At 33.3% G+C, this 17,872-nt stretch overlaps 2 protein-coding genes across 2 annotated transcripts; both read left to right on the top strand.

The window, feature by feature from the left end:
• Window positions 1-3,269: 3,269 nt before the first annotated feature.
• Window positions 3,270-5,222, top strand: LOC145958888 (serine/threonine-protein phosphatase 7 long form homolog). Its single transcript, XM_083076427.1, has 2 exons — window positions 3,270-4,220; window positions 4,305-5,222. Exons 1-2 carry the CDS (start codon window positions 3,978-3,980, stop codon window positions 5,094-5,096), a joined length of 1,035 nt encoding a protein of 344 aa, XP_082932553.1. The 5' UTR covers window positions 3,270-3,977; the 3' UTR covers window positions 5,097-5,222.
• Window positions 5,223-9,030: 3,808 nt separating this feature from the next.
• LOC109790676 (methionine gamma-lyase) lies at window positions 9,031-12,678 on the top strand. The gene is made up of 2 exons (XM_020349872.3): window positions 9,031-9,951; window positions 11,960-12,678. Exons 1-2 carry the CDS (start codon window positions 9,210-9,212, stop codon window positions 12,526-12,528), a joined length of 1,311 nt encoding a protein of 436 aa, XP_020205461.1. The 5' UTR covers window positions 9,031-9,209; the 3' UTR covers window positions 12,529-12,678.
• The last annotated feature ends 5,194 nt before the right edge of the window (window positions 12,679-17,872 follow it).

Raw genomic sequence — 17,872 nt, 5'->3', positions numbered from 1 at the left:
TCAGAGGGCAAGGAAACTTCACCAATTCATTACACTCACTCACCTCTCGTCATCCTTATTATCCCCTCACCACTAAACTCATAATGATTCTCCCTCCAATACCAAGGGAACTTGGCCACTCCATCAGGTCCTTGGAAAACAAAATTCCTCTTTATATGCTTAGAAGTCACCTCTATCCAAACATACTTGTGCTTAAAACGCTTGAAAAATTGGGCGAACAATTTAAATAGACCCATTTTCTTCCACCCATCCAATGACTACTTAGATCTCACAACCCATTAAATGCAAAGTCATTTAAAAGTGCAATAATTACTCATCACAAAAAGCGTGCAACCATCGAAATATGTGAAACACACTCCAACGACTCCCTCACCTGACCAACCATCTCGTCATAGCCAATGATGCTTAGCATCTCCAACACAAAAGTTGTCTCACCCGTAGCTCCTCAAGGTAGTGTTTGTTTCGGGTGATGTACTGTTTACGAGCAACGAAAGGCGAGGAAAGTGAGTGTTTGTTTCCGGTGATTTGCAACGAAGGAAAGGCGAAGAAAAGGGGGGAGAAGCACTGTTGCTATCCTCACACAAAAGCGAAAAAAGGAGAGGAAAGCCATGTAGGATTTGTGAAAACCCAGAAATGCCCTGTCCCATGCATGCATAATCGATTATGGTTGGCCACATAAACGATTATGGCCTTGCATAATCGATTATGGCTGAGCATAATCGATTATGCAATGCCATAATCGATTATGGTTGGCCACATAATCGATTATGGCCTTGCATAATCGATTATAGCTAAACATAATCGATTATGCAAGGCCATAATCGATTATGTGGCCAAGCATAATCGATTATGCTGGGGTATTTTCGCTTCCAGTGGAACCCAGAACGACCCGTTCCAAAAATGAATTTTATGTGCAAAATGCGAACTCGGAACGGGTCGTTTCACTTTGAGAACGGGCTGTTCCAGTTTTGGAAAGGGCCGTTTCAAAGATGGACGTTGTAAGTTAATTTGTAACCCCAGAACGGCCCGTTCTGGTCTGAGAACGGCCCGTTCTGGGTATCAAAATTTGTTATATTTTGTTATTATTATTTATTATTATAAATATTATTATTTTTATTTTTATTAATATTATTATTATTTATTATAATTAGTATCATTATTATGTATTATGATTCTTATCATTTTTCTAATATTTATTATTATTCTTATTATTATTTATTATTTTTTTAATAAATTATACCTATTAATATAATTTTATTGTAATTATTATTATTTACAATAAATAATATTATACTCATTTTTAATCCAACAGTAAAAGTGTAAATTATATATTCATCTATTAAATTTTTAGTTTTTATCTATCATTAAATTTAAAGCAAATATTTAAATTAAATTATTTTTAAATTAATATTTTATAATTTTTTTAGTTAAAATTTATATATTTATCTTTTAATTATAATAATTAAAAACCTTTTTTTAACCAAAGGGCAAAATAGTAATCTTACACAATTATCAATTAAAAAATTTATTTTTATCTATCACATCAATCAATTCACTCACAAACTTTCTCTACACTTTCCACTCACTTTCCCTTAATCCAAACAACCTCACTTTCCACTCACTTTCCCTTCAAATCTCTCCTTTTCCACTCCCCCTTTTCCATCCTCAAATCCAAACAAAGCCTAACTTTAAAGAGCTTAGAGCTTGAAGGACTTATGTATCGAATAGCTCGACCTTGACCAATTAAGCTAACCTTATGCCTAGTTTGGCTTGATTGAGTTAACCCCCAACTCGCCCATACTAGCCCCCATAAAACAAAATCCTAGATAGTTCATCCCAATGGTTACAAGAGTATCTCTACATAACAATCTCTCAGTATCTAGGAATCACATTATCTAGCATAATATCTTCACTTAACTATGATGATATATTTCCAAAAATCATGTAACTATATCTCTTGATTTAAAAAAAGGTTTAGACATATATTTATGGAGCACCAAATATATTTAATAATATATTAATTTATTTGATAATTTATTAACACAATATCTTAACCGATCTAATTTAATTTTATAACATTATTATAAATTAAACTACACATGTTTAAAAAAATTGAATAAATGAGATTCTCATAATTATATTTACTTATTTTTTATTTATAAAGGAAAAAATATAAGAAAATATATAACATATATAAATCACCTCATAAATATTTAGTTCTCCCTCTGTTTTTTATTGTCGTTTAAAGTTTTGCACAAAACTTAAGGAAATGATTGATATTTTATTTTTCAAAAATATTTATTATTTACTTTCTTATTCTACCCTCTATTTTTTTATAGTATTTCGTTGGAAATATATTGTCCTTTTAAATATAACATTAACTTTATATAAGTAGTTGAAGAAAAAATAAGTAGATATTAGAAATAAATAAACACATTGTTCAGTAAACATACATTAATTATTAAGGATAAAAATAAAAAAAAATTAATAATTATTAATTTTAATAAAATAACAATAAAAAATAAACGAGAAATTTTGACAAAACAACGAATTTTTTATGTAAATATTATTTTTTTTTTTAAAAAATACCCAAATAACCACTGTGCAGGTTTATTTACACAGATAGAACCATTGACTGTTCAAGCTCAGAATTCGGTTCCCGGGGAACTGAATTCTGAGCACCAAAATGTATTTTTTTTTTGTTTTTTAAACTCAGAATTCGGTTCCCGGGGAACCGAATTCTGAGTTGCTTTTATATTTTATTTTTTTTTCGTGTTTGCAGGGGAGACGTGGGCTGACGTTGGAAGCGGAACGGCCCGTTCCGAAATCAGAACGGGCCGTTCTGCTTAAAGAAACAGAGTGGCATTTGTTAACGTGAAACGGGACAAGAACGGGCCGTTCCGACGTTAAGAATTAACGTTGAAATAGATGTTGGAAGCGGCCCGTTTTAAACAAATTGTTGTGGCAATTTTTTTAACGTGGAACGGGCCGTTTTTGTTTTAGAACAGCCCGTTCCAAGATAGATATTTACACATTTTTTTAACTCCTGGAACGGCTTCGGAACGGCCCGTTCCAGGAGCTGTTTTTACAAAGTATTTTTGATTTAGAACGGGCCGTTCTGGTTTTGGAACGGCCCGTTCTGGGTAAACAGTAAAAGTTGCGTTTTTTCTATAAATAGTCCCCCTCCCCTTCATTTTTTGATGTGATTTGTACTGCTTCTGATTCACCTTGATAGTAAGAAATTTTTTTTTCTTCAATTTTTATTAACTATATCAAAAATGTTGTTGTGGAAGCAAAATGAGCATAGGTCTGCTTTCATTGGTAGAACTGTAAGTTCAGCACTTTCGTTATATACTTTAAATTTCAATTAACTTGTAACAAATTAGTACTAATTTTGGTAATTATTATTGCAGGAGACTGAGAATATTATTTGTTCTTACTGTCATTCAATGCCAGAACCTCACCCTCTAATTGTTCTTATACTAGAGGAAGTGGGTTTTTCTGGGGTTGCAAAGCTCAGACATCTAAAAGTGGATCACGCATTAATCACAGCTTTGGTTGAAAGATGGAGACCTGAGACTCATACATTCCATTTTCCAACTGGAGAGTGCACCATAACACTGGAGGATGTTGCACTTCAACTTGGCTTAAGAGTTGATGGTTTACCAGTCATTGGCCCAACATTATATGACTGGGAGGAAATGTGCTCCACCTATCTCGGAATCATGCCAGTTAAAGGTGAGTCACTAATTGGCTCTATGATTAAGTTAAAGTGGTTAAGAGATAATATGTTAGAATTACCAGAGGAGCCATCTCAAGAACAACTTGATGCACATTGTAGATCATATATATTAGGGTTAATAGGAGGTGTTTTGATGCCTGACAAAACAGGCAATAAGGTACATCTTATGTATTTATCTTTATTAATAAATCTATGAAGAACAAGACGATATAGTTGGGGGTCGGCTTGTTTAGCTATGTTATATAGGGAAATGTGTAGAGCTACAAATGTTAGTAGCAAAACAATGGGTGGTTGTGCATCTCTGTTACAATCTTGGGCATGGCATCGCATGCCATATATTGCGCCTATTTCCAGGTTACCAGCATCATTCCCTCTAGTCTGTAAATGGAGCGGGGGCAGAGTTTTAAACTTTCAAAATGTACCTCATAATGATGTTGTTGGATATAGATCAAGGTTTGATCACATTCAGAATGATCAGGTAACTCTTTAAAATCAAAGTTTTATTTTTTTTTCTTTTGTTTAGCATAATATGTTAACTAAAGAAGTTTAATTTTTTTTGTAGTTTTTATGGGCGCCATATGGAGTATTGCAAACAGCAATACCGATGCAAGCATATAGAGATGCTCTGCTATGGACATCATGCACCTCCATTATTTGTTTTGCAATTGTTGAATGGCACCAATCTGATAGAGTGAAATTGCAATTTCGTCTCTTCCAGGATGTCCCTTCTCCACCGAATAATTTGGATAACCTGCACAACATTGACATGAGGGGAAGACAAGATGAAAATTGGGTTACAAGACATGCTCAGTGGATCGACATATGGAACAATAGACGTGAGCACACATTGATGGGTCATCCAATGCAAGGCCCACTGTTTCACACACGAGAATACATGGAATGGTACATGGCCAATTCCATCTATTTTTTATCTGTGCCACGACTACTACAAGATCCAAGGACCAATCAACAACGAAGGACTTCCACAACATTTGAGACTGGTCGAACTTCCATGCGATCGCATGAAGAGACTGGTCAACATGTATCAAATCCTCAGTACGTCACTCCTGAACAAAACATAATTGACAGACGACATTCATTTGCAACAACTTCAGAGGATTTTTTTACAAATTTCTTTGGAGTAGATTTTAGAACTCCATCTTCAGCACAATCATACATGCAATCTCTTTACCGTCCACAATTCGGTAATGAACCTGGAAGTTCTTCAGCACCATTTCAACATCCGGTGGTTGATGATGAAGCAAATCCTTCTGAGCAACAACCTCCACGGCGTAATCCAGGCCGTAATAGACGTCGCCCTCGTTGTGGAACTGGACACCATTACGGAGATTGAAAAATGTATATAAATCACTCTATGTTAATGTTATTGTTTTTTTATTCTAATGTACTATGTGTCTTTATCAATGTAATATGAATTTTAATATTATGCATTTTTACATGCGATCTAGACTAAGAAGGTTATAAACTATTATAATTATAAGTATTGTTGCGAACATAATATACAATTTCAACACAATATACGATTTTAACACAAACACAACGTACTATCCGATACTAACACAAAGTAATTAACTTTAATATTACATAACTAAATAAATTTATTACAACTGATTACAACAATAATGATCATTGGTGGCGGGAACTACATCCATGACTAATATTCGGACATGTCTTCCTAGTGTGACCAGGAGTGTGACAATAAGAACAATTTTTGACATGAGTATGTTGTTCTCTAATATCCATCTCTGTTCTAATCCTGGTGGACTTTGGTCGACCCTTCGAAGTTCTCTTCAGTTCTGGATTTGGCCACAAAGTTGGACCAGTGTAAGTAGGCCAATAATCTTCATGTCGAAGCTCTCCAAACTGTCCTTCGTATACCTTTGCAACTTGTTGTAAGGTATATATGGGAGATATGTACCTTTCATAGTCATGATGTGCATGTAAGCATGAAGCAAGCACATGTGAGCAAGGGATATGAACTTTTTGGAACTTGCCACAATCACACCACAATTCATCAAGCCTTACCGCAAATCTCCCAGCTGGTCGAACTTCTCTCGAATGTTGCGTTTCTTCCACTAGAAATCTACTGCTTGATCTGTCAAAGCTGATAACTCTATGAGTATTTGCCTTAGACTGTGCATCTTGAATAGTTTTATTTGCAATTTCCGAGTAGACATGTCCTGCATTAATCATTGCGCCCACTTCCGTACCTCTTTGAACGAAAAACTTGTTGCAACGAGTGTATGTGGCCATTACCATGGAACAAATTGGCAAATTTCGTGTTTTCTTCAATACGGAATTAATTGACTCAGCTAGGTTTGTCGTCATGTGTCCCCAACGTCGTCCATTGTCCCATGCTAGTGTCCATTTTTCCCTAGGAATGTTGTCTAACCATTGAGCTGCTTCAACATTAGTATCTCTTACTATGTTGTAATAGTAAAAGAATCTAGGTTCAGTCATCCCGTAGGCTGCAAAATAATAAAATTATTAAATAATTAAAAGTAATAATCAAATGCTTTAAAAAAAGTAATGATAAACTTACCCATATTGACGACATCCTTCTTTAGTGCTGCATTTTTGAACCGTCGCATGAAATTTTGTGCAATATGTCGAATACAATAGACATGAACAGAATTGTTTTCCGTCCAGCCACTTCCATTTCTTGAGTATGCACTTCGAATAGCTTCATGACGATCAGAAATAAGGCACAACCCATTTTGCGGTGTTACATACCGCCTCAAGTTCTTCAGAAAAAAAAACCATGCATCACTAGTTTCACCTTCAACAACAGCAAATGCAATAGGAATTATGTTGTTGCGACCATCTTGCGCAACTGCGACCAATAGTGTACCTTTATATCTCCCATATAAAAATGTACCATCCACTTGTACAATTGGTTTGCAGAAGGCAAAACCATCAATGCATGGTTTAAAGGTCCAAAATAACCTTTTGAAGATAACACTCCCCTCGTCTAATAATTCACCTTGGTAAGCCGGTTGCGTATTTAATTTCCAAATAAAACCTGGAACATACATTTGCATTGCTTGCAACATACCTGGTAATTTGTTGTACGACTCCTCCCAGTTTCCAAAGATATTCTCAATGGCATGTTGCTTGGCTAACCATCCCTTTCTGTAACTAATTGTATAACCCATGGTGGACTTGATGTGGGCTATGATGGTTGAAATGGATGCCGATGGATCAACCTCAATAATTTCACCAATGCTTTGAGCAATCATTTGTGATCCCAATTTATTATGATCTTGGGAGATAAGTGGGGAAACACATGTGTGGGGGCCCTCAAGGATCATGATTTCCCAATGTTGTTCCCTGGTTCGCAATATACCACGACATCTCCAGGCACAGTCGTGGTGAACGCATTCCATAACAAGCCTACTACTGCTTGAATTTTTAACCTTGTAACTGCAATGGTTGACAATGTGAAATCTATTTATGGCATCCTGCATTTGTTCTTTTGTTTGGAAGCGTTGGCCAACAAATAGTGTTCCAGGTGGATACACAACCATATCACGCTCCAACAAATGGCTATACTCACTGTCTTGTTGGATTTCATTGGGAAACTCTAAAAAGTGTGGAGGTGGGTTGTATATGGCTACTGGTTGTGGTTGTAGTGGTGGATTATTTGGAATTGGGAGGGTTTCTTCATCATCATGTTCATGTGCAGAGAGAATTTCGTCTTCGTCCTCGCTAAAAGGATCAAAGACATTTTCTGTTGGGAGACCAACAACAACATCATCTTCAATGTTGGTTTCAACATTGGGTTGAGAAGCAGAAGGTCTAGCTTGCTCAAATGGCTGAGAAGGTATTTGATTAAGGTCCATGATTGGACCACTTAAAAGTTGTGTGTATGACTCAATGTTGTAGTTGGAGGGGATATCATAAGAAGGGCCAGATGGGTTAGTGTACTGGTAACTTTGATAAACTTCGTAAGGTGAACGTGAAGGTGAAACTTGTGGTGCATGTGATTCAACTGTAGTAAATGTAGCATATAATTCAATACCTGATTGAAGTTGATTAGAATCGTGAACATTGAAAACTGCCTCAACGTCTTCATCATCCGTCAACTCAACACAGGTATAGTTACTAACCCCTGGGCCAAGTCTAATAGGGTACCGAAAATGTATGCTAGCCACCCTCTCAGAATCTTGTCGATGTAGCTTTCTGTGGATGACTCTTTGAAGCCTTTCTAGAGTAATTCCTCTGTTGATACGAACTAATTTTGCAGATGGAGAAGAGAAGGTGATTCCTTCATTCGGACATTGGTTAATGGAACCATCAGAATGAACAATAACGTAGATTCAAGAAGCCATTTTATGAAAGGTTTAAAGGAAATTAACGTGATTCTAAGAAACTGATTCAAAAGGGGTACACGGAAGGAATAAAGGAGATAAGCTAATCTGAAATCGTGTGAAAAAAATGAAGGGGAGAGGGTCTATTTATAGAAAAACGCAAGTTTTTACTGTTTACCTAGAACGGGCCGTTCCAAAACCAGAACGGCCCGTTCCAAATCAAAAAAACTTTGTAAAAACAGCTCCTGGAACGGGCCGTTCCGAAGCCGTTCCAGGAGTAAAAAAAAATGTGTAAATATCTATCTTGGAACGGGCTGTTCTAAAACAAAAACGGCCCGTTCCACGTTAAAAAAATTACCACAACAATTTGTTTAAAATGGGCCGCTTCCAACATCTATTTCAACGTTAATTCTTAACGTCGGAACGGCCCGTTCTTGTCCCATTTCACGTTAACAAATGCCACTCTGTTTCTTTAAGCAGAACGGCCCGTTCTGATTTCGGAACGGGCCGTTCCGCTTCCAACGTCAGCCCACATCTCCCCTGCAAACACGAAGAAAAAAAATATATAAAAGCAACTCAGAATTCGGTTCCCCGGGAACCGAATTCTGAGTTGAAAAAACAAAAAAAAATACATTTTGGTGCTCAGAATTCGGTTCCCCGGGAACCGAATTCTGAGCTTGAACAGTAAATAGTTCTATCTGTGTAAATAAACCTGCACAGTGGTTATTTGGGTATTTTTTTTTTTAAAAAATAATATTTACGTAAAAAATTCCAAAACAACTATGAATAAAAAAAAAATTTCTTTCCAAATAACTGTTAGAATCGCATGCGTGAAGGTGTTTAGAAATCAGTCATTTATTAATTAGAGGATTCAGTAACTTCATTTTCCTTAAATTGTTTGACTAATCTTAGAAACGTGGGTAAGAAAAAGACCATATTCACCATATACACAAATATTACGTCCAGGTTCACAATTGTAATAAATTTGACGCAGGATTTTGCAGAGAAGAACGAAGTTCGATAAATAGGGAGCAGATGGGGCGTCTTTACCCTCATCCATTTCTCAATTCAATTTCTCTTTCATCAGAGCTCTCAACCGATTATTCTCATTCTCATTTTCATCTTGGATCTCCCGAATGGCTGAAAGCGCGGCGAACAGAAAGCGCAGCGGCACGAACGACGTCGTTTTGGGCGGCGAAAGGAAGAAGAACACGCTACGCGATGTGGACCCCGCGGCCGCATTGGCCTTAACGCGGCACGAGTTCGGGGAGCATGGTGGCGTGAATATGTCGATCGAGGCGTCGGCGACGTTCACGGTGATGGAGCCGGACACGCTCCGCCGCTTGTTCGCCGGCGAGCTTGGCCCGGACCGCGACTTCTTCATCTACAGCCGGCACTTCAACCCGACGGTGCTGAACCTGAGCCGGCAGATGGCCGCCTTGGAAGGCACGGAGGCGGCGTACTGCACCGCCAGCGGCATGTCCGCGATCTCGTCGGTGTTCTTCCAGCTCTGCAACTCCGGTGGACACGTGGTGGCCTCCACCACGCTCTACGGTGGGACCCACGCCCTCCTCTCCCACTTCCTCCCCCGCACTTGCAACATCTCCACCACGTTCGTGGACATCGCGGATTTGGAGGCGGTTGAGAGCGCCATCGTGGAAGGGAAGACCAAAGTGCTGTACTTCGAATCCGTGTCGAATCCCAGCCTGAAGGTGGCCAACATTCCCGAACTGTGCCGCCTGGGTCACGCAAAGGGCGTGACCGTCGTTGTCGACAACACCTTCGCTCCCATGGTTCTCTCTCCCGCTCGCCTCGGTGCTGACGTCGTCGTTCACAGCATCTCCAAGTTTATTAGCGGCGGTGCTGACATTATTGCAGGTCCGTTCCATTCTCCGTCATTTATTGCGATAAATATTTCTATTGCCGTTAAAGGATTTTGATGTCTGCAGTTACAAGTGAAACTCCATGAATCTATTCCGCTAACATTTTTTTATTATATCGTAAATTAAAATTTGAAACTAAATTTATTAAATTTAACTCTGACATTAACAAATTTCACCGCAACATTAGTTAACGCAAATTTTAGCCAATTATGTCGATTAATCAAAATGTTTAAAATTTAGATTTTAACCTTTAATATAAATAAATTATGTTAAGAACGTCCGTTTTGTCCCAAACAGTGGTGCAGTTTGTTTTGAAACCGTAAATGATCATGATTTACCCTTAAAAATAATTTTTCATTTTTTTTTTTACACATACTCAAATGTTTCAATGTGTTATCCTAACCTGCCGTTAAAATGTGAAAACAAAAAGAGTCTATATTTTTAGTTAAGCGATTCTTTGCCTGATATTGTTTCAGGCGTAGTGTGTGGGGTTGGGTAGTAATAATATATGTATTTTTTTTTTATAAAGAAAATAAAAAGAATCTTTTATCGAATTTCCTCCATCCATTAAAAAAAAAGTCAAAATTTGATAGAAGAAATTTTATTATTTTTAATAATTTTGTGTGACTGAAATTTAAATAAATAATAAATGAAAAATTTATAATATCAACGAAGATATAATATTGTTAATGAGAGATTTAGCTTTAACTCCCTCTCTCTTTTATTCAATGTGTCTAAACTCATTTAATTATTAGTCCAAAATCAATCAATTACCCACTAAAATCCTCATATTTCTCATTCTCTCTGTATTATAACAATTATATTAATATATTATTTTGTTTTTTCTTTACATTACATTATTTATGTGTTACTTTTTTTATTTTCCTTTTTCCCCTTCTACTACCTAAAAATGATTGTAGGTTTGTAAAACAAAAAATCTAAATTAATTAATAATTAAATTTTTATTTTTATTAAATCTCTAAACTAAATTATTATTCTTGTAAAAAAAAATTTTACAATTGGGTTTCCAACAGTTTTAAAACTATCACAAATTTTTATTTCGTGACAGTTTAAAATTGTTATATACTAAATTTATCAATACGATCATTTTCTTTATTCAAAATTAAAGACTAAACTATACTAGATAAGAGATTTCCTATATTTTAATTTTATAAAATATTTTTTTTTATGTTTTTCATCCCTATGCAAATTATAATATTTGCGATACCGTTTAAGATGGTTATTTGGTATTCTTTTAAACATATAAGCAATTTTTTAATGTCACAATCTAATAATAGTGATTTCAATTTTTTAAGTATAAAAATACAAAAGAAAAATATAAGAACTAAAAAAAATATTTTTTATTTTTTGTTATTTAGTTTTAGGACTTTATTAGAAATTCTAACATAATTTAGAAATTTAGTGATTATTTTTAATCAAAATAGGAGTGTACATTTATCATTTTTCAATGTTAGGCAGGTGATTCAAATAAAAGAAAAAAGCTACAAGCAACCAACCATGCATATTAGTTTTTGGGCCCAAAGTAATTTTGTTTGGGACGGAATTTTACATAATTTTGTCTTTTTAATTTTCTCATTTTCATTTGCAAACTTATTTTTGATACTTTTTTTTTTTTTAGACATACTTATTTTTCTTTCAAATGCGAGGAATAGCGAAAGCAAAAATATTCTTTTTCACGAAAGTTGGTGTTCTTACCTTTTGCTCTTGTCATGAATGCACACCCACGTGTACGTACGGTCATGTCTTTTCGCTCACTTGTCGTATTTTCTTTATCAACGTGTTAGTTGCAATGTGATAATGATATTGTTCTAATTGATTTGTATCCACATATTTATTTGACTTCAAATATTTATTTTAGTTAATGGTGGAAATCAATTAATGTATATGTGTTTTCTGATACTAAAGAAAATGTTTGTATGTTTAACATTTAACAATAAAATTTGTGATTTGCTTGTTTATATTTTTAACATCTTATTAAACAGGCGCTGTGTGCGGGCCTGCTAGGCTTGTGAATTCGTTGATGGACCTTCAGCAAGGGGCCCTGATGCTGCTTGGGCCAACAATGAATGCGAAGGTGGCGTTTGAGCTGTCAGAGAGAATTCCTCACTTGGGCCTAAGGATGAAAGAGCATTGCCAGCGTGCATTGGTGTTCGCGAGGAGGCTGAAGAAATTAGGAGTGAAGGTTATCTACCCGGGCCTTGAAGATCACCCGGAGCATGATTTGTTCAAATCATTATTCAACAAGGAATATGGGTATGGTGGGCTTCTTTGCGTTGACATGGAAACGGTGGAGAGGGCGAACCTGTTGATGGGGCACCTGCAAAACTATTCTCAATTTGGTTTCATGGCTGTTAGCTTGGGCTATTATGAGACCCTCATGTCCTGCTCTGGCAGTAGCACTAGCAGCGAGATGAGTGAGGAGGAACAGAAGCTTGCTGGAATCTCCCCAGGCCTAGTAAGGATGTCAATCGGATACATTGGCACATTGGAGCAGAAATGGACTCAGATGGAAAAGGCACTCGCTAGATTCCATCAAAACCAACCACTTTGATCCTTTTTGTATTTCTATTTATTTTCTTAGTACTTTTACATTTTGCTTTGCTTTATAAATTTATGATTTTTGGTTATGTACTTAACTAGAGAGGAAGCAATTATTTGGTTATGTATTTATTTATGGTTTTACATCTATATCTTTCACTCATCTCCTTTGTTCTCCTATTTAGGTCGATAATGTTGACCTAACCCGGGTGAGGTAAACGCAAAATTTGGTAGTAAGCCTCGGTCTAGGTGTAAGCAATTATTAGGGGGGGTGGTAAAATCGATATGCGGTTAGGTACGCTAAGAATTAACGGATTGACTTAAGTATTTTAACTTTCACTTGGTTCGATCTATCTAAAACGTGAGTTTCTCAAGTTAAATGGTTGGTTGAAATGACTTGACTTATTGATTTGTCAATTTTTTATTTTTAATATTAAGTTTAGATAAGTTAAATTAGTGTTATTATAATTTATAATTTAATATATAATAAATATATTGTGCATTTGATTTATTTTGTTATATATAAGTTGAGATTTTTTTTGCGTTATGTTGAAAAAACTATTATTATTACAATTAAATATATATTTTATTATATAATAAATTTGAGATTTGTTAAATCAAATCAAGTTTATTGTAATTTGAAATTTATTATATTATTTTGATATACCGAATTATGTAAGATATTTAGATATTAAAAATATGTTAAAAGAAATATTCAAAATAAATATACAAAAAAAATTATTTTTTTTAACAAACTGGTTCGCCAACCCATTTTTACCATTTTTACCTGGTTGGCCAACATGACCTAGTCCATTTTTTGCAAGCTAATAGCAATGTGGGCTTAATGGGCGAAATAACCAGTTTTGTCATCCCTAATGATTATACAAAGTTTAGGATTAGATTTTTGTTTTTAGTGAAATTTTGTTATAAGATTCCTTCTATTCAAACTATCAACCAAATACGTTTTCAACTTAAATGTGTTTTCTAAAATTTTAATATTAATAACGAACTATGATTTTGACAAATCTATCATTATCTTGCAAAAATGTTCAATGATGTTAACTTTGATAGTGATCAAGTCTTCAATTTCAATTAAGTAAATCATATCAAGACATAAACAATAAAATAAAAAAAATAAAAAACTAGCAACTAAAGAAATATAAAAGAAAGCAAAAATTACACTCGTACCTCCTGTATTTTTTTAAATTGCACTCGATACCAGTGATTTAAAAACCGGACCGAACCGGCCGGTCGGACCGGTTGGACCGGGAACCGGTGGTCCAGCCGGTTCGAATCCTAAGTTGGATCGGTTATGCAGTCGACCCATTTTAAACCGGATTGAACCGGTCAATTTTCTGGTTCAACCGGTACACCGGTGGGTCAAACCAGTTCAACCACTTTTTTTCTTTTTTCTTTTTTAAATTTTTTTAAGGGACCATAAACCACAAAAATAATAATGAAAATTAAATCTCTTAATAGAAAAGTAAGGAGTCTTATTAAATATAACAATGACTACTTGTTCTAATATTTTTTTTTGCAATATATACAACTTAAATAACTTTTATCGTATATTATTAATTTTAAATTATATATTTAATAATATAATATCTATGTAAATATTACATATTATTTTGTGATATTAATTGCTAGCATATTATATATGTACATATTATTTATATTTTTAATTTGTATTAATATACCGTTTAACATGTAATTTTTTATGTATTTTTTTACAAAATAAAAATAAAAATAATTTTAAATAAGATAGAAAAATTGAAATTTAAAATAAGATATGAATTTATTAAAATTTATAAGTATAAAATATATTTAATATGAATATTTTTTTAATAAAAATAAATAAAAATCGAGTCATGCGGTTCAACTAATGACCCACCCATTCAACCTTTGACCCACTGACCCAGTACCTTAATCGGTTCGATGACCGGTCTGGTTTTTAAAACTATGCTCGATACCCCTTATATTTTGTGGACCTAAAGTGAGATTTCTTAAAAGTTGAAAAGATGTTACATTGTTCCCAACTAATAAAAAATGTCAAGTTTATTAACATATTTGTGCCATATGCAGACCACATGATACAAATATGTTAACGGACTTGATGTTGTTTAAGGATCGAGGGACAATGTAACATATTTTCAACTTTTAAGGGATATCATTGTAGGTCCAAAAAATAGAAAGATATTAGGTGCAATCTTGAGAAAACACACGAGGTGCGAGTGTAATTTACTCTAAAAGAAAAGAAACTATAAATTTATTAAAGGAAAAGTGATAAAGAAAACATACACATAATTCTTGAAACTAGGAGCCATTTGTTAAGGATGGACAGTTTTGGTACACAAATATTTTTGTGTAAGTGTTTCATTACCTTTACAAACAATGACGGATGCATGCTTATGAGAGTGGGGCAGTTGCCCCCACTAAAATTTTACTTTTATTTATTTATATATATATATATACATTATTTATTTTTATAATTATATATATATATATATATATTATATTTTAATTTATTATAAAAATTATTAAGTAATGACATATTTTATAGAGACATGATATTTGTCACTAAAAATTATTTTTATATATATTATAAATATAATATATGTTGATATATTGTTAAAAGGTGTAAATATAGGCTATAATAACACTTTTTATATGTGAATATATGTAATATTTTTTGTAATAATTATTTTTTTATATCTAATATGTTAAAATATATTAATATTTTATTTTACTATGTAATTTCTTCCACTTTATGATAAAATTATCTTAATTTTTTATTATTATAATATACATTATTTTTTACTGAAAGATTTATTACTTCTTTATTTATTATATATATCATAATTTAGTTTACAAATATATGTTGTTTTTCAATTTTTATTTTAGTTTTTAACCCTTTTGATCTTGTATGTGTTCATTATGTATTAGTAAGAAAGGATCCACATTAAGAGGAATAATAGTAATTGTCACACAAAGTTTTTATTTATTTTTACTTAAACATATTTAATAAAAAAAAAATTGCTCTTATAAAAAAAAATAGGCATTGTTCTCATAAAATATTATTGTTTTGATTGAACATAAAAATTTAGAAGAGATACAAGAGAAAACAAATAATAATTATATTATCTTTATCTTAACAACTAATGTCATTTTGTCCTCTCAAAAAAAAAAACTTATGCCATTTTGTTCCTCAAAAATTAAACAAGTCACTAAAAATTACAATGTCACACTTAAATATAATATCAGACAAAAAAAATTGTCACTCTATTTATGAGAATATTTTAATTTAAAAAATAGATATATTAAATTTTTTTATCACAAAAATATACTTTTTTTTAAAAATTATTATATTTTTAATAAAAAAATTATTATAAAATATTTTATTGTCACCACTTAACAAATTTTCTGGATCCGTCACTGTTTACAAATGACTCAATTTCAAGTATTTATAGAAATAAATATACAATGGACAACTAATATTAGCCATACATGTGTAAAATCACTTGTCTCTTGTATAAACTTCTAATAATGGACCCTAACCACCTAGAGCATTTTCAATAAAAATTGAAAATAAGTTTTTGACAAAAACTGTATAGTTCCAACCTAAACTTGTCTTTATATAACTTCTTCTTCAAGTCTTGGATGAAATATTCATTGATAAAAAAATGATTTGATATATGTCAGTTGATTTCTCTCAAAACTTCTTTAATAGATGCCCAAAAAAAATATTTATTTCGAGATTTTTTGAGGATAAGTATTTTTTACAACATGAGATCAGATCTCCCTATAACATTATTAGTTCTTCTAATAAACCTAGCTTCATTCATAAGTTATCCATGAAAACCCCATTAAATGCATATGATAACCACTACATCATTGAAGCAACTTATATGTTTCTTAATATAGAATTAAGTGGCTCAAAATACATTTATGATTCTCCCAAAATCAAATGACATATTTCCTTGATTCTCGTAAAAATTTGATATGATTTTATCAAAAATCTTAGTTGTGTCACCATCTACATCACATACTATCATAGCATATAATTCAATAATTATGAAAACAAAAAAGCTTCAAAATATTTCTACTAGATAAGATAAATTCACATGGGTAGAAACATCACATTACAAACAAAACTAAACAGTAAGCAAAAACTATGTTTAATAGTAATTACAAAGAAATAAAAACCTAATACCAACTCAACTAATATAACTAAATTTTAACTTAAACAATCAACCAAAACATAAATTCCTAACTACTATCCCGATATCACATCCTATCAAAGCACACCTAGTACAAGGTTTAAGCCTCATCATTTTTAAGATGAATCTCACCTACAAACATACAACAAAAGACAATAAAATAAAAAAGGAATGAGAAACATCTCGCTTCGACTATTAGTGTAAGCTATGGTCAGGTAGGCACACACAACAAGCAACAAATACACATTTACATTTAAGAACAATAGATATCAAAACACCTTCCAATAGTACATATTTTAGCGTATATCATATTCGTAGTTTACATTCAACCAAGATACATCTTTATGTTTATGGTAATACAATGGACACGAATAATCCTAAACTGTATGCATGTAGCGCCAGTAAAACAATTGCAACTATTGCATAAAGGCCAAATTAGAGTAGCCTAGGAGAACATGCTAGAGTAAGCCATCACAACACCTACACTAGGAGGATATACACCAAGGCACGTTGGGATAACGATACTGGCTAAGTTACACTCCATGCACACAATGAGCAGAATTAGGGCTCCCAAACTTGGTTATTCCCAAGGTGATGAATCCTCAAGCTTTTATACAAAGGGGAGCTTTCTTAGTAGTGTATTCCACCCATTCACAAAAAAAAAGTCAACTGATGCACTTTATGTATGTCATACCATACTCTTATGCAATTTTGTATTCAACACATTCATCAAAACATGCTCATCAATTATATCATATATTCAATCTAAACAACGCAACAAGCACAATTGGCTAGGCAATCTTTCTCATTCCCACAATTAAGTTAAACTTGGACTTGACATCATATGACCATCACATGGTCCACATACAACACATCACATGTTCTATCATGTCATTCACAAATTAATTATGCAACTGCACTCATAAGACAACATTAATCATTACATTCATTCAATTATCAAATTTCTCCATCCATAATTCATAGTATAATCACAATGAAATAAATACGTAGGAACAAGGTGACACCTGATGTGAGGCATCTTATGCCCGACACAGTCTATGAATAGAGAACACTTAACTCTCTAGAAAGGTCTCACCCAACACAACCCTTTTGTGTGCAAAAAATTAGCAACACGGA

This window comes from Cajanus cajan, chromosome 6, assembly GCF_000230855.2.
Source record: "Cajanus cajan strain Asha chromosome 6, NIPB_CcT2T_4, whole genome shotgun sequence".
Taxonomy (NCBI): domain Eukaryota; kingdom Viridiplantae; phylum Streptophyta; class Magnoliopsida; order Fabales; family Fabaceae; genus Cajanus; species Cajanus cajan.
This window is presented reverse-complemented; position numbering and strand designations above follow the sequence as displayed.